Source organism: Musca domestica, unplaced genomic scaffold, assembly GCF_030504385.1.
Source record: "Musca domestica strain aabys unplaced genomic scaffold, Musca_domestica.polishedcontigs.V.1.1 9, whole genome shotgun sequence".
Classification (NCBI taxonomy): domain Eukaryota; kingdom Metazoa; phylum Arthropoda; class Insecta; order Diptera; family Muscidae; genus Musca; species Musca domestica.
The window spans coordinates 1556336-1575261 of record NW_026712435.1 but is presented as its reverse complement, the minus strand read 5'-3'; the positions used below and the strand labels follow the sequence as shown (position 1 = coordinate 1575261).

The following is an 18926-nucleotide window of genomic DNA, read 5'->3' as shown; positions in this document are numbered from 1 at the left end:
TAATAAATTAAAGAAATGTAATGTCAAAATATTGTTGCGTGAAATTCAAAAAATTTCAAAAATTAAGTATGTTGATAACGTCGCATTATTATGAACTTGTACACATAAATAAATCAACATTTTAATATTATTTATATATAAATAAAGACAATAAAATGTGACTTAAATCAACAATATACCGAATATGAGGACTATTCGAAAACGTGCACCTAACTCTCCAATATATACTTTTATATTTCCTTCTATTTTATCATCTTCTATTTTAGGCCACCGTTAATATGAACTCGCGACATAGTGCGACAGTGATTAGTTATAATAAATCATGAAGCAAGTCTAATATTATCTACCGACGATGATATGAATCCTATCATAGTTTTAAGCTAAGTTGTTGTTTATTGTATACAAGTAAACAATTTTGGTGTCATAAGAGTTTTTTGTTTGTTTCTATTTTTAATCACTACTAAAATAAAACTAACAACTGGTCTAAAGGTAAAAAAGTTTTTTTTTTATAATAAGGATTTGAAAAAAGGTCGAAAAATCTCACATTTACAATAATATTAAAATAATTTTTTAAGGAATAAATTAATTAATTTGAACTATTAACTTAAAAAGACTTACCAAAATCGTATCTTCTATGGAATTCTGTGGTAAGAGAGACTTAGATTCATACACAAATTGAAACAGTAGGGCTGTATTATGAAGGATTGGTACTGCATCTTCTTGACATGAATATATTTCATTTGCTTTTGGCAATGCGCTCTTTTTTCTTTTCTGGGTGTTCAAAGAAAATAAATTAATATTTCTCACGTCGATGAAATATGTTATCCTTTTGGAGTGTTCTGTGGGATTTGTTTGAACATAATTTTCTTGTTTATTGCATACGGTAAATTTTCCTAAATTTGCCACCAAAACTTCATTGCTCTGACAGGATCTAGGCAAAACCAATACAGGAGTACTGAGTATAATATCGAGACTGAAAAAATCTATCAAATTAATAATTATTTAAAATAAAATCTTAAGTACTTACGAAATTTCACCAAATTTACTAAAACTGTTCTCAACGTTTCTTGATCCAATATGATGGGCCAAACCCTTTGCCATGTTGCTAGCCTTGTTCCGTATTGATTTTACAAAATTTCTGAAAAAAAAAAGAAAAAAAATTATATGAATCAGTGTTTCCAAATGCATTTTGTAGAGTAGGTGAGAAATTTGACACACACGGATAGGCTGAGTAAAATTGAATAAAATGTGAGTAAAAATTACAAAAAAAGCTTTATGGACAACTATTTTTTAGAGGCCGTTAGCTGTGATGTATCCGGGATGTTTTGCACCTAGTTAACAAGTTAGAGAAAACATCCTCTGAACTACACATCCATTTTCCTAATTTAGTGGCCTTTGAACTAAAATATTACATCACACATTATTTTTGAAACGAATAGTTTTGCCTCCATAACGATAACAATTACGTCAATGTTGACCAAAAATGGTGGATATATGGTTTAAAAATAGCTGTTAAAATATTGGTAATATATGTAATAACTTCTGATTACACATAAAAGAAATTATTCGCGCCCAATGAGCGAACTTTGTTTTCGATTGAAATCAATAAAGGTTAATTTTTACCTTTTTCCATCGAAAACTTCCAACAAACACTAAAATATGATCTTGAATAATTGTAATTTCATAGGACAATGGTACAACTTCCGATGTCTTACCTTGTAAGTCTAATGCAGACAATGCATTTCTGGCACGTTGAAGTCAACATTTAGCAGTATTCACATATACCACTGAAGAATTGGATTAGGCATGCTGACAGTATCATCTAATACTCACGATTCCGCGAGTTTGTCATGCCATCTAACACAGAAATGGATCAAATGAGGGAATAGAGGCCAAAGCGAGGAGGGCTTATAGGGAAGTAAGTAAAATACTGTAAAAAGTTTATTGGTCAAGACACCACCACGAAGAATTTGATCATGTTAAACCTCAAGCTAATACAAAAATTCGAGTAGAACCATCTGCAACCGCAAAGCATGTGCTTTCACCGCTGTGTCAAAAGCTCCCGGAAAAAAAAGGCAAAAGGCGGATTCGAAGAAAGCCGAATCCGCTTCACGCTCAACGTTGAAGAGAGGTCGTTCTACTGAAGAACAATATCCTGAGGCCATGAGGCCGGCAGTTCAAACTTCCTTGCCACAACTTGCGGTTTCAGCCTCGTCGGTGAGCAAGCCAATTATGACAAAGTGGTCCCAGTAGGACAGGCCCCAGCGGCTGCTGCCGACAGCATAGCCCTAGAGACGTAGCACTAGTCTAAGAACCCTATATTTATATAAATATGGTGACTGGGCTTCAATCACGCCACCTACAATGGAGATAAGAAAAACTTAAACTTAATCTTCTTAAGTAATTTCAGCGGAGGAGATATAACGGCTTTCTCGACATGCCGTATGAACAACCCGACCCGCCAGGACAAGGAATAAGGAAGCTGATCCTTGAGCTGGGTAGTAAGGGTTGTGATGCCTACCATTTTCAACGGGACAGTAATAATTTATTCAAAAATATAATCTCAAAATATGTAACAGGGGCAACGATGCGACGTTTCAAAATAGGTTCAGGGAGGAGATCATTGGTCCCATAGATTGGAAGCTATCTTCTGAGTGTACCATTTCATATCACCGAAGATTGCCTTCAATATAGTTTCCGTCAATGGCGCTGCCAGATTCCACAAAGTCCAAATTGTAAGCATCCCCGAAATCAAGGTGGTCATAGACATTTTCAAACCCTTTAAATTAATTGGACAAGAAGCTATTATGCTACAATATGCTTCGATGGGAATAGCTACGATTCTCACTTACATTTCCAAAGCTGATAAACCAAGCCATTCACTTTCTTTAACAATGTCACACTCTAATCCATTCATAACTCTCTCTCTCTCTTTCTCAAAACTTATTGCATCCCAGCTACCTATAGAATGCATTGATACCATTGTGCTTGATAGTCATTATTAACACATTCAATGATCTGGAACAAAATGGGACATTGCCTATGCCTATGTGGTTCTGCTAATCGCGGGGTACGCAGTAAAGGGCTGCAAATGTGACAATTTTCTCTATTTATGCCATGGATAGAAAACGCTCGTCATGTTGTGCCCTGTTTGATCAAACGCATAACAGTACGTGACATCCAACCAAATGCTCGATGTCTCGTCATGTCGGTCACAATCAAACCCATCGTCATAACATGTAATGACCAATAAAAGGGAATGTTGAATAGTGTGTCATACAAAAATGTTCTATCAAAAAAACAACAACAATTATGAAACAATTGCCAACGAAAAAGACACACACGTGATGAAGGCAAAGCGCAATCGCTACCTGATTTTCCGATATGTGAAAAAAGAAATTTTTTGTAATAAAGAATTTTTTGGCGAATACTAAAATATTAAAGGCACTTCTAATTGGCTCACACAAAATTTTCACATTTCGTGGTTATTGACGAAACAATCTAAAATGTTAATCCTTATTACAAAACAATAGTCCCCTGAAAGTTTTTCTTTTCCATTGTTCAATTCTGTGCATATTCTTTAATTTTAAATTTTTTTATATGTAGATAGAAAATAGGCAAACAATATTTACCTCTTTTTTATGACCAACATTTTATGATAATCACCAATAAATTGAGATTGTTCAGTATATATTTAATTTTTTCTATTAATTTCTTGATGTCTATGCATTTTTTGTTATTATACTCAATTTTATATTTACGCGGTGTTTGTTACTTAAAAATTACAGTACACACAAAAACGAAAGTAACACACACACACGCTCTCAATATTTAAGCACACGTATACAAATGACACACAATTTGACGATGACACGGTTCGATGTCATCGTTGACACCCTGCATTTATGGAGAACACCATGCAAATATTCGAGTCAGCCATGCCACGATCGAACCTTAGACAATGGCACACATGAATCAAAATGGGGGATGTTGTTGGTTGTCATTGTTTATCAAATACATAGCGCATGATTGAGTAGACAAAGTCAGTGTGTCGAAAAAAAAGCATAATTCATACAATTCGTCTTGTGCAGGCCTTTAGTACGCAGTATTAGTAGGATATAGCAAAAACCCGAATACAATATTTTCTTTTAGTAGTCTTGTATAGTAACACATATACAGTTTTTGTAAGTGTATGCATTATTTTGAATAATAAATAAAATAATTTTGAAAATGTGCAATTTTTTTCAAAATTTAAATTCATATATACAGCCTTTGGGGAGAATAACGTTTGTGTTTTGGAATGAAAAAAAAAAAAACGTAATCATATTAAGAACTCGATACAGTTATTCTATCCGTTCCATCTATATGTCTCGATTTCTTCATAAACTAAGATATTGTGAGTAAAGTGTCAAACAAGTTGTTGCATTTGTTATTCCCACATTTGAAGTTACAATACTTTAGCTTTAGGGTTGTTTTTTTCAATTTTAATCAATCTGTACAACTTTGCAATTATTACAAAATGCGTATATGGTAAAATTTAGTCACGCTAATCCTCTCTCTCACGTAGAGGAACACGCAATCAGGTATGCCCTACGACTCAAAGAGGGAACAATGTCGCAATAAATTCTTTATACACTCTATGATCTCAGGTCTTGTGGAAGGTGTCTAGGATGGAGAGGTGAGGATTGTTTTGGATATGCATAATAAATGTTACTAAATTTGTTGCTGGGATAGAGCTGAATTTCTGAAATTTGCTATTGAGGTTACTATAGGTTTCTTGGGTTTACACATGGAAACGTTGAAATAGTTATGGGCAGAAAAATTGGATATGGGCCCATTCTGCAGTGGTATTCCTAATATCCTCTTCGGTCATTTTCAAAAATTTTGAATATTTTTGGTGTAACAGATAACATTTTCCCCATTTTCTTTCCAAAAATGGAAAATTTTGAATAATATAGAAATGCTTTAAGAGTCTGAAAATTAAGTTCGATGTATGAAGTTATGATTAGAAAATTTTGTCAAAGAGAAAATGTATGCTCTTTGAGAACAAAAAAGGCGTAACGCGCTATTCGCTGCAACTTGATAGTTTCCAATAAACAAGCTACATTTAGTAAAGCAGACCGATTAAATTTAGGTGCAAAAAATTCCATCAAAAAATGTCAGAAGCTTGCCAATTAGAGACATTCATCCTAGACAACAAAACAAAATTAGAACTTTCCTGGAACTTAAAATATTGGGCTAAATTGTATTTTAACAATTCCGCTAAATCCACTGGAAACAATCTTATCGACCAGAAAGTTCACCTTACTAAACACAACAATACACAACCCAATGAAGCATATAGCTGAGCTCATCACTTTACAGCAGCAGTTGAAATCTACAGATATTGAACACTGCCGAAATTAATGAAATCCATTCCAGCATACTATTAGCTATATGACGTTTTGCGTTGAAATTGGAGTAGCCATATACAAGCTGCAACAACACAAATCCGATACAAACCTCTCATTCCGTCCAACGAGGGGTAGAATTTCAAATCGAAAATACAGGTTTCGGCAAATCATTTTTTATCGACGTAACACTTATCTTTGACGGCACCCAATTAATAATAGTCCAACGATGTCAAATCGCAGCTCCGAGGTGGTCAACCGACATCAGCTCTGCGGCTGATAATGCGATCTTCAAAATCAGGACGGAAACTTAAGTTTAAAGTTTAACTTCGGCTGTGTGGCACGTAGCGCCATCCTGTTGGAACAAAATTTTGCCGATATCCTACTCTTTTTTTTTTTTGATAACTTAAATGGCCCCCTTGTGGCTCTGGGCAAAAACCGCAGTGACTCGTTTTGGGTGTGTCGGCTTTTCAAATGCGACAATTTTGCTTGTTTCCATGCGGCAGTGCTTCTCTTCTTCCAAAATCCATTTGCAATTTTCACACACATTCTGCAACATTACCATGATGTTCAACGTAATGTCGCAATATTTCCCAGCATAATACAAGCGTATACACAACCATATTCGTTTAGCGGAAGGATAAATATAATTATCTTTCAAATTAGGCATGAGCTAACTGTTACCATTCACGAAATAAGCCCTAGTTAAAACAAATGTATATGGCGGACCCTATATATATATATTTATATTCTTTCCAAAAATGGAAAATTTTGAATAATATAGAAATGCCTTAAGAGTCTGAAAATTATGAAGTTATGATTAGAAAATTTTGTCAAAGAGAAAATGTATGCTCTTTGAGAACAAAAAAGGCGTAACGCGCTATTCGCTGCAACTTGATAGTTTCCAATAAACAAGCTACATTTATTAAAGCAGACCGATTACATTCTTTTTATTTATATCCAAATTTATGTTATTTCTTACTAATGATTATTCTCAAGTGCCGGCAATAAAAACTGACAAACGTCACCTTCACATCACAACGGCAAATATTGTCTTATAATTATATCCTCCACCTTGGAAAGAAGGGTATATTAAATTTGCTATTCCGTTTGTAACATCTCTAAATATTTTTCATAGACCCCATAAAGTATATATATTTATGATGAACTTAAAATACTAAGTCGATTTAATGGTGTTAGTCTATCTGTTCCCCTACAGATTACGGAGAGGGAAAAGACACTAATCAAGACAAACCTAAAAGCAGTGCGGAATTTCGTAAAGAATCATCCGCAACAGCCAAAATGTTCTTTTGAGGAGGATGTTGTCTCTCCTTACAGAACTCGTGAAGAAGGTGAGTCCAGCTGGGGCAAACTTACCAACAAGGCTGTGGTGGTATGCAGCAACATTCCTGATGATGAAAAAACAGCTTCGGCTGTTGCACCATCGACGGAATTATGCACTGTTCTTACCGTATCAAACACAGGAAAGAGGAAGAAAAAGAAGAACCCCGACGGAAACAAGGCCCGAGGTTCCAAAGGAGACTGTATAAGTTCGATACGTTCCACCACAACTTTCAAATACTCGTCAATCACGGATGCTGATTGGCACACTGGCATCTCCTCTACAATTCCCTTGGCGGATACCGTAGTGAGCGGATCGCCGCTGGGTATTGGTTGTTGGCGGTAGGCTCACCTTGCTCTCATTAGAAGTAGTTGTAGTTGTAATAATATACAGACATGGGACCCTCACTCAGTCGGTCACTCAGAACCTCAGCGTTCACTTGTCTGTATTTGCATATGTATTAGAAATAGACAAGGGATCCTCTGCGATCACTTAGAACCTCTGCGTTCACTTGTCTTGTAGAAACGAAAACGTAAGCACACGGCCTCTGTCGCCACCCCAATTACTGAAGGTAATTTGTCGTTTAGAAAAGAAAGAATCACCAATAAAACCATGAATTTATATTCAATTCCACTAATTATATTTCTGTGTTTTATTTCTTGCATTTGTCTTTCTTTTATCCTACACCACACACGCGTATCACCCGCACCTCACCAAACCTCTCACCATCACATAATAACTCTGGGGAGTTCTCATTGTTGTTGCCGCTGTCTGCCATTCCTCCACTCCCCTGAGTTAAACATTGGTCGCATCGAGCCGAATAGAAGCCTGTTGCCTTGCATTTGTCGTTGCTCCCTTTATTTGGATGGAGATTACTTGGAACATCTCTCATCATCATAATCATCAACATACATAAGACTAAAAACCAGGTACGTAAATTCAGATTTCTATTTGATGTGAGCTACCCGCGTTTGTTAGTGCGTAAGTTAATTGTTTTCATTCGAAAAAACATAATATTGGTCGATTTTCAATCACCCTTCGCGTGTCTCATTGCAATTCAAATACAGTCCACTATTGTTGCATTAAATTGCATTCGTTGTACTGATCATCCTAAAGTCAGTTGGTCGACTTATATTAACACTTCTTGTTTTAACTAAGTGCATTCCCCTACAACAAGTAGTTCCTTGTACTGATCATCCGTCGTCGCGTTGATCATATAAAAATATTTGGTGCTCTTGCTCGCTTCGTTCATTATTTTCATTTCTAAATCTCATTTCAAATGTTGGACCCTTTATGAGAATAGAAAGTGTTCCCCTCGTTGTTGCCCTACTCCCTCGCCTTAGCACAAGAATATGCATCACCACATTTGTTATTGCAGCACACATACATATTTCATCACTTTCGGTCGTTTTGTTTATTTGTTTTTGCATTCCTCACCAACCAAATTGTACTGTAATTCTAACTCCAACATTTCTTTTCCCCTCTAAAGGCTGAGCCCTGTAATAAGCATTTGTTGTTCTACTTTTGCAAAAACAAAACACTTGTTATAACAGTCGTTGGTTATTTTGTCGTCCTCACTTTGTTGTAAATCACCTTCGTTTCTCTAAACGTCGATCGATACTCAGTTTAGAATTTACATTGCAAAACATTACAACAACAGTAGCCCATCATTCCATGCGCCCTTTTTAAGCGTCGGTTTGATATTCAGTTAAAACACCAACAAATTGTTTTGATCTCCAACTCTCACTGTTGGATCATTTGTGGCGTCGCTTGTTGTGTCGGTGCGTAGTAAAGGCCTGCACAAGACGAATTGTATGAATTATGCTTTTTTTCGACACACTGACTTTGTCTACTCAATCATGCGCTATGTATTTGATAAACAATGACAACCAACAACATCCCCCATTTTGATTCATGTGTGCCATTGTCTAAGGTTCGATCGTGGCATGGCTGACTCGAATATTTGCATGGTGTTCTCCATAAATGCAGGGTGTCAACGATGACATCGAACCGTGTCATCGTCAAATTGTGTGTCATTTGTATACGTGTGCTTAAATATTGAGAGCGTGTGTGTGTGTTACTTTCGTTTTTGTGTGTACTGTAATTTTGAAGTAACAAACACCGCGTAAATATAAAATTGAGTATAATAACAAAAAATGCATAGACATCAAGAAATTAATAGAAAAAATTAAATATATACTGAACAATCTCAATTTATTGGTGATTATCATAAAATGTTGGTCATAAAAAAGAGGTAAATATTGTTTGCCTATTTTCTATCTACATATTGTGTTCTTTTAAAATTAAAGAATATGCACAGAATTGAACAATGGAAAAGAAAAACTTTCAGGGGACTATTGTTTTGTAATAAGGATTAACATTTTAGATTGTTTCGTCAATAACCACGAAATGTGAAAATTTTGTGTGAGCCAATTAGAAGTGCCTTTAATATTTTAGTATTCGCCAAAAAATTCTTTATTACAAAAAATTTCTTTTTTCACATATCGGAAAATCAGGTAGCGATTGCGCTTTGCCTTCATCACGTGTGTGTCTTTTTCGTTGGCAATTGTTTCATAATTGTTGTTGTTTTTTTCATAGAACATTTTTGTATGACACACTATTCAACATTCCCTTTTATTGGTCATTACATGTTATGACGATGGGTTTGATTGTGACCGACATGACGAGACATCGAGCATTTGGTTGGATGTCACGTACTGTTATGCGTTTGATCAAACAGGGCACAACATGACGAGCGTTTTCTATCCATGGCATAAATAGAGAAAATTGTCACATTTGCAGCCCTTTAGTGCGTAGCTGCTTACGCATAGTCATTTCTCTGCCGACGTCGCTTGTGCTTTATTCCTCTTTGTGCGATATCCGTTGTTGGTTCGACACAGTGGGGTAAAACAGTAAAAATTGTGAATTTTTGTAATTTATTTTTGAATCTATTTTTTTGATAATTTATTGAAATATTATCAAGTGGTTGTAGGTTTTTTTGGAATTTTTGGACAAATTCACCCTACATACGGCATTCATTGCACATATTTTAGCAACATATATTCGTTGAAATTTTTCCTTTTTGTGGCTTTTCTGGAAATTGTTTAGGCAATTTATTAATAGTTGTTGATACTGATTGTGATTCTCCGTAGAGTTTTGAATTTTTTTGGAAGAATATACCTTACTTTCGGCATAAACTTTAAAAGTTTACCAACTTCAGCTTTAAATATTTTGTAAAAATACTTCATTTTGCAAGACTTTTGGAAAATACTTGTACAAAGATAGTACTGAAAACTGTAAATACATTTTGCAAAATACCAGTTGGCATTACCAAATCATTTATTTTCTTAATTTGTTTATATTGGAGCAATTTTAGTAATATTTGTCACATAGGAAAAGATTTTCTTAATTTCTCTCCTATTGAACCCTGCTATATCCTCAATATTTATAACATATTTTGAAGTATTTGGAGTTTTTTATTTGTGGAAATTTCTTATTTCCTTTGGACCACGGCAACATTTGTTCGAATTTTATTTCCTTTGCATACTGTTTGTTTTTGTTATAAATTTAGTAACAAAATGTCGTTCACTCCTCTCACGCGTTTTACTAGAGCCGCTGACATTGTTCTGAGGAGTGTTGAATATTTCGAACAAATTGAGGTCACACAGTTTACTATTTACAGCCTCGAAAATCGTCTTTCTGAAATTCAAGAAATATGGGAAAAGGTTCAGAACACTTACACTGAGTGTAAAAACTACCTCACGGCATCCGAGACAGCACAGGCTGACCATTTTGATGTCGTTGAGGATAAATACAATAATGCATTTATTGCATACCATTGGTGTTTGACCACCACATAAAAAGCATCTTGACCGCCTTAAGCCCCAATCAGTGATAATTGTTCCCCTGCTGTGGCTCCTCAGACCTTACCTCCTGAAAACTCCACTATTGCACTTAATAATGATAATGTGACATCACCTTCAGGCTTGCTTTCGAGCGAATCTATCTTATCGGTTCCTGTGCAGTCTGTTTCTCCACCCGTTGATGTTTTCTCCAAATCTTCTCCCAATAATAGTTGCTCCAATCCATCCTTCCATAATCAATGTTCCATGTTGCCACCTCTAGATATCGAAGTCTTTGCTGGTGATTTTGTCGCTTGGCCCACATTTCGTGATTTGTTCACCATACTCTTTGTAAAAAATGAACGTCTTTCAAACATAGAGCGTCTCTCCTATCTTTTGCAGAAGACTACTGGTGAGGCCAGAACCATAGTTTTGAGATTTCCACTCACCAATAGCGGCTTTCCATTGACATGGAAAGCTTTGATGGAGGCTTTCGACAATAAGCGCATCATAGTAAATAGCCACATCAAAAACTTGTTTGACATTCCTACACTAAAAATCGAAACTAGTTCGGGTTTGAAAAATATTCAAAGTGGAATAAATAGTGTTCTTGCTACAATGGCCGTCTATGACGTCGCCACGGATCAGTGGGATCCAATTCTTGTACATATCTGTTTGCAGCGCTTGCCTTTAACCACCTTTACTTTGTGGGAGCAAAGTATCAAAAATAAGTCCCTGTTGCCTTCCTGGCCAGAAGTAGATGCTTTTCTCACCGAAAGAATACAAACTTTGCAATGTATTCAACATATTCGAAGAAATCTGCCCAAAAACATTGTTTCTCCTACTTTCTTGCCTAAATCGTTATCATCACAAAATGTTTCACCTCATCGCTCCTCCTCTAGATCGTTAGCATCTAAGCATGATTGTACATCTAGTTCCACCATTAACAGGTCATTGGTACATGATTCAAACTGTGTTGCTCCTTCTCCTCGGCCAAACACTTATTGCCCAATTTGTCCTAAACAAAGTCATATTCTCCGATTTTGCCCACAGTTTGAAAAACTTTCGTTTTAGGACAAATTCTTAATTGTGAAAAAGAATAAGTGTTGTATAAATTGTCTTTCGCGTGGCCATGTAGTTAAAAATTGTCATAGCACAAATAGTTGCAAATCTTGCAAACAAAGGCATCGCAGCCTTCTTCACCGGCCACAATCTAGTATAGTTGTTGCAGCATCACTCTTAAAACCATCTCTGGTATCTACTAATTATACAAAAAGTCACTCTTCACCATCCTGCATGCCTTCCCAAGCACTCGGTTTGAAATCTAAGAATATACCTCCGGCTCTTACCACAGTCAAAAGTCGAGGTTTAAAGACCCCTCCGGCTTTTACAAAGGTCAAAAGTCGATGTTCAAAGACCCCTCCGGCTTTTACAAAGGTCAAAAGTCGAGTTTCAAAGTACCCTCCGGCTTTTACGAAGGTCAAAAGTCGAGGTTCAAAGTCCTCTAAAACGCACCCACCCTCTGCTGAAAATAATTCTAACAGCCAGTCTGCCAACACCATTCAGGAAAATGAGCTCTTGGGAACTGCAATAGTCAACATCGTTTATAATGGCAAATCATACACTGCTCGTGCAATTGTAGACCCTTCTTCTAAGGCATCAATTGTTAGTAAAAAACTTATAAATAAACTTGGCATTTTAACTCAATCTGGAGAGACTAATAGACATTGAGATTAAATCTTTGATACTCTTGACCTCGTTGAGCACAGCTCAACATGAAATATGAAAGGCAAATCTGTTGAATATGCGCAACACGACGTCGTGGGTTATGTAGAGAGGAACCTGAACAACTCGTGCTTCACTTTGGCAGCCTTTCTCGCCTCATACTTGAGGCAATTCATAGTTCCCTCGCAAAGCTTAGTATACCACCACTCCAGTTGATTGGATTGATGTTATGCTCAGAAGCAGAATCAACAACTCAAGCATCGGGGAGTGTTCAGTTAGGAACTACTCTGGCTTTTGGTGATAAATGAAATTCTAATCCATCTGGAACACAAAGGTCATCGGATCGGCGTAACAAAGGTCATCGGATTACGCCGACGACGTGGTCTTGCTGATTGCTAGAAATTCCCGCAAAATGTTTCAGATCTTATGCAGGGAGCTCTAGTTAAACTCTCCAGATGGGCACGCTGCAATGGACTTGGCGTCTTTCTTCGGAAGCCAAATATCTCGGTACCGTCCTAGACCAGAAACTAAACTGGAAAAGGAACATCGAGGAGCGAGTGAAGAAGTGCTTAATTGCACTTTATTCCTGCAAAAATTCCATAGGAAAAAGCTGGGGACTCAAGCCTCACATAATCAAATGGTTATATGAGTCATTCTTCCGACTAATTCTAACCTATGTAGGGCTTGTTTGGTGGTGATAAAGTATAAACAGTTGCATCGCTACTAATTACAGGCGAGTTTAGGAGCACACCCCAATCCGCACTAGACACCCTACTCAACTTAAAACTGTTAGGTTTATTTTTAGAGGAATAAGCTGCTAGGTGTGTCCTGCGACTCAATGAACGAAGACAACGACTGTCTGTCATTTTCAAGTATGTGGAGAGCATAGGAAATTAGGCTAAGCTAGCGACTTATATCACATAGGCACAGCTTTGAACTACTTTATATCCATATACCTAACAGAGACATCTGGACCCGCGATACTCCACCTTTTGACGGAATAGCTGTCTATACTGATGGGTCAAAGATGGAAAGTAAAACGGGAGCTGGAGTCTTCACGGTAGACTAAGGTAGATCTAAGTATCCAAAGATCATTCAAACTAAACAACAACTGTAGCGTTTTTTCGGAAATCTTTGCTATCAGGAAGGCTATAGAACTGCTGGCAAGTAGAATCAATCAAATCTATGACAGTTCTGGAAAAGGTTAGGTCGTTTGTCAAACAATGAATTGGCCAGACGCGGAACTGAGTAGAGTAGATCTAGAGATTGAGAGTCACACTTATGTCACTTCTTCCAAATACTGCATAAGCATTATCTTGAAAGATTTCAACAAAACTGGCTAACTGGAAGGGAATGTAATGTCTCCAAAGAGATTTGGTGAACTGCGAATGGAGATCCAGGTCATTCATATCCATGACGAAGCTGGACTTCTCTACTCTTTATTCAGATTCTCGCTTCTTAATTTCCTCCTTCTCTTTATTCTATTCTCCTATCTTCTTTAAATTAGGATGAACACAATGGACCAATAAGTCTCCGAGTGGAGTGGTTGTTCATACAACCTTTAACCTAATCTAGTCTTACTGCCTAATTCACGATACAGACCACATTATTTGACGTAGAGCTTTGAAATTTGGCACAGTAGCTTGTATTGTGTTTAGGATGGTTGGTATTGAAAATGATGTATCGGCCCACGTTTTGGTATAACCCCCCGATATTCGGTAGTATGATGATTTTTGACACATTTTCCCACGGATATGTCTATTATACTATTTGCTATTTGTAGTTCGCAGAACTTAACGTCTTTTAACTATTTGTTTCATATAGGTACTTGTGATATATTGAAATCATTTATAAAAGCAAAAAAAAAAAGATGTGGAATTGCCATAAAATTGATTTTGTAGTTTACAATTTCTCTCGTGGATACATTCGTCCCTAACAACTATTGGCCACTTTGGATATTACTGTTGATAACCTGTGATTACCCCGAAAGATTCGTTGTCTAACCTTCCAGCTGTGTTTTGGAGGTAATACAAACGCTGAAGAAGATGTTCGTTGTTAATATAGATTTTCAGAATGTTGATATGTTCAATACTTTCAGAAACTTATTTATGTTTTTTTTTTTTGTGTGTTATAAAGAAAGTATACCATACTAAAGCTGCTATGTTCTCCTTTCGTTTTTTGATATCTTTTCTTTTATTACTTTCGTTATGAGTGGGAGACGAACGATTTGATCTACTGATTCGCAGCATTAAGAAAGCAAAAAACGTCACACTTGTATAAAAAGGCCAAAAAAATGTGTTAATTATTTTTAAATTTAAGGGCTATAATTTTTTTTCAATCCTCGGTACTTAACAAAATTTTACCTCGAAATAATTATTCGTAGTGAAATCTCCCCGAATTTATTTAACAGACCTCATTACGCAAATGTCCGTTATTGAATTGGTATGTGTAACTTTTATTTGTAATTGGAGATGTAAACTTAAATGCGACGATCTTGTAGGCTATTAAGAAATCGTATTCGAAAGCAGTTGGTCAATGTGAGTGGTGATAGTGCAGCGGAGACCTGTGCAATATTGGTACGTCTCCGTGCATTTCTTTCTGCACGTTCTTAATTAATCTTTTTCAGCAGATTGTTCCTTTCAAAAAAGAAAATCATGCGAAATGAATATTTCAATGAGATAATTTCAGTTTTATTACGCAAACTATTTTTCACACAGAACTTTGAATTTCGTAATGCGATACAAGATGTGCTACTTACTATGCGGTTCAATTACAGCAAAACATATCACATACACTCAATATAAAACAGAAGGAATAAAGGAATATGTTTAATATCTCACAGTCTAAGTGAAGGTATCAGGTAGCATTGACCCAGCACAAAACCATCAAATTAACGCAAACCAGGTTGCTAATAGTGGAACTCCCAATAAATATATTGGGCAGTCACGGACAGCTCAGCGGTACTAGTGCCCGTGATCCTTGGTTCGACGGGGCGAATAGCTGGCGCCTCTAATTAACCAGTGATCGGTGTTTGTCTACCGAGATAAAAGATTCCCTAACGCTGGGGTGTTACGTAAACAGCGCCCAACAGTGTTTCTCGGTTTGCCGTCAGGGTACCGTCTGTATTCGAACGGTTGCCTCACTGATACCTGGGCGCCTCAGTGAGTAGCAGGCTGAAATGCCAAGTCATTACCATGGTAGGGAGGATATGCCATGGCGGACCTCGTCTCCTCCAAAATTCGAAATTGATATGGAGAAGAAAAAATTAAATAAAACAAATATTAAAACCCCAACATCACCAATGACCAAATTGACCCAATGACCCTGGACCGTTCAAAGGAAACGAGTATAATTTCGGGAGGACGACACGATCAAGACTGATAATGACGTTATCCGTGACCTTTTTTACCAGAAATGTGAACAATTGTCCGCTCTTCTGGAGAAGACTAAGACACTGAGAAATGGAAATGGAAATGACTCATCCCTTTCTGACGAGTAACTTGATATCGCTGTCATTCCCTTATATGGAAGGGATGAGACACTTCAAAAAGCCACAACGAACACTTCTCATGAGACTTGTGCGAAGTTTCAACATCAGGAGGGATCTTCGGCCGTTTCCGATGCTTCAAGCCTCCATCGGCAATTTGGGACAAATTTGCGGATTTGGCCTAGGCTTCACCGTTTCGACAACTTGGTCTTAACCTCAACCTTTGATATTGACAACTCCGTAAAGAGTGCCGTGCTTGAGGGCTATTAAAAAGTATATCTGCTTACCTACCCGGGTATGAAATGCCAACCAGTTTGATGGTCAAAACATTTAGCCAAATTAAGGAGGTACAGTAGACGACTTTACAAAATAGGACCAACACTTTCTCCAATCAGTCTCTTATCATTCCTATTGAAAACATTAGAAAGACTTATAGGCATAGAAATCAGATCTATAATTGCAACGACTATCATCAGCACTGCTCAAAATGCCTACATGAAAGCTCAACAAGATGTTGTAGGGTTCATTGAGAAAAACATGAGTGGCTCCTTGTTCACCTTTGCCGCTTTTCTTGATATTGAGAGAGCCTTCAACAACGCCACAATTGAATCACGATACCCTTTTCAGACTTAGGGTACCCCAACTCCTCATAAATTGGATTGAGTAGCAGAATTAGCAACTCAAGCATTGGGGAAATACCTGTCAGGAAATCGGTCACCAGGGTCAAGCCGCAAGGCGGTGTTCAATCAGCATTACTCTGGCTTTGGGTTATCAACAACCTGCGCATAGATCTGGGGCAAAATGGGACAAGGTAGTCGCTTATGCTGATGATGTTGTCCTGTTGATTGCTGGAAAATTCCTGCAAACTATCTCTGATCTGATGCAGGGAGCTGTAGTCATCTTATCAAGGAAGGCACGTCTCAATGGACTAGGCGTGAACCCATCAAACACAGAGCTCGCCCACTTCACGAGGAAACGAAATGTCATTCTTCTATAGCACCGATGCTAGGTGGGATCACGCTAAACCTCTCCTCTGAATCTAAATACCCCGGCACTATCCTGGAAAATGGTAGGTTGTCCATCAAGTTCTGTTGGGTTCCTGGTCATTACAATATTCCAGACAACGATGCTACAAAAATTGCTGGTCGAAAGGTGATACAATATCTCCAAAAGAATCTGGCCCACACTCTCGGAGAAGAGAACAAAGTCGCTACTGTCATTGTCGAAACCTGATTTAAAACTTGTGGTGGGCATCATCACAGGTCACTGCAAGGTGAGGGCAATGACCTCGAAATGGGCCAACTATGGTATTGACTACTGTAGAACATGTCAAGACGAAGAATAAATTGAGCCGATTGAACATTTGGACTCACATATGCAATTAACAACGCCTGGCCTTTTATATATTGATGTATATATTTCTTCAAAAATTATAAAATGTGCGTTTTTTTAATATAATATATTGACCATATTTTTGCATAACACAGTCCCATAAATAAAAATTTCTGGCCTATAAAAACAAATTCTAAATCTTTCTGATATGAGTACAAGGGTTCTATATATATAAATACTATAAATAAAGTTACTTACTTAAAGTATTGCTTGAATTCTTTTACGCATAAATAAATCTCTTCAATAAATCTTGGGCAATGAGTGTACCATACCGAAGCCATTCGAATTTTTGCTACGATCTGCGATGATTTCGAATGAGTTATCTTAAAGCTGAGGGCATTTAGGTATGAATTATCATCGTCAATATCATTGCCATACATCTCATTCGTTAATGTAAACAAGATATCATTTGTGTATAGAGAAGGAGGGTCCGTTAAAGGATCCTTGCCAACCGAAAATATTCGTTGATGGTTAAATCCCTCTGGCGTAATGTCCACAATTTGTATTCCACCCAAAGCACCGGAGACGGAAAATTCATTTCCAATCGAGGCATGAATTTTAGCCTCACTCATTGTTAAAGTTCCGACTTTTCTCCCAATGTTAAGGCTATCCAAGCGAGTACTTCTGAATACAAGTATATTCAAACGGTGGAAGTCGAAACTAATCTCGGACTTCATTTTACAAATCAGCCCTGGATCTGTAGGTTGTGCAATATCACTCGGTTGATTGTTCTTAGTAGATACATTTCTAACCAGTCTGTAGTTATCTACAATTCTCTTTACGAATCCCAATATTTCGACAATAGTTTCTTGGTTGGCTAGAACGGAATAAATTAATTAAAACGTACTTGATTTGAGACAATGCAATGTTTACCAATGACATCTAAATTATTAAACGTTATATTTGCAATCTGCATAGAATCCAGTTCTTCTGAAGAATGAATGAAACTTAAATCTACGGTTATTAAAGCATTTTCCTCGTCGAATTTTGAATCCAATCCTGTAAAAAATATAATTATGGGATTAACACAAATTTAACAAGTAAAAAAGGCATTTAAAGTTCGGTCCGGCCGAATATGAGAGAATGGTAACATATGAAACTATTTCCAATTTTATGCTTGCTAACAATAAAATACGTACAGATCGAAAAGCATTGATAAAGCAAATATATATGACAATGATACATATTCAATAGCAAACCAATGAAATGCGTTGGAACATATTTCCTCTTATTCAAAACAAAAATAGAAAATTTAGCAGTTGTAAAATTTAAAAAGTTTAGGTTTGTACCATGGCATAAGGTAGAGCTACCAGCTGATTACAATTTTTATACCCTCCACCATGGGTAGGAGGGTATATTAACTTTGTCATTCCGTTTGCAACACCTCTAAATATTCGTCGTAGACCCCATAAAGTATATATATTCATAATCAGCATAAAATTCTAAGACGATTTAGCGATGTCCGTCTGTCTGTCTGTCTGTCCGTCTGTCTGTCTGTCTGTCCGTCTGTCTGTCTGTCTGTTGAAATCACGATAGAGCCCACATTATTTGACGTAGACCTTTGAAATTTGGCACAAGTGTGTGTATTGTCTCTAGGATGGTTGGTATTGAAAATGAGATATATCAGTCCACGTTCTGGTATAGTCCCCATATAACGGTACCTCCCGATATTCCGTATTTTGATGATTTATGCCACATTTTTTCACGGATTTATCTGAAAATTGGTATTTGTAGGTCATGACGGGTCC

At 36.9% G+C, this 18926-nt stretch overlaps 1 protein-coding gene across 2 annotated transcripts in view; it reads right to left on the bottom strand.

Annotated features, from left to right (window-relative positions):
- LOC101896948 (intermembrane lipid transfer protein Vps13D) overlaps positions 1–18926 on the bottom strand; it is a 203976-nt gene that overhangs the window by 78545 nt on the left and 106505 nt on the right. The window contains exons 6-9 of one of the 2 annotated variants that reach the window (XM_059131498.1): positions 18052–18177; positions 17377–17995; positions 1028–1138; positions 619–973 (exon numbers count right to left, since the gene is read on the bottom strand). In XM_059131498.1, coding sequence (XP_058987481.1) covers positions 619–973; positions 1028–1138; positions 17377–17995; positions 18052–18177 — 1211 coding nt within the window. Of the gene's footprint in view, positions 1–618; positions 974–1027; positions 1139–10114; positions 10432–17376; positions 17996–18051; positions 18178–18926 lie in introns of those variants that run through there. The other variant, XM_059131499.1, reaches the window with a different exon arrangement.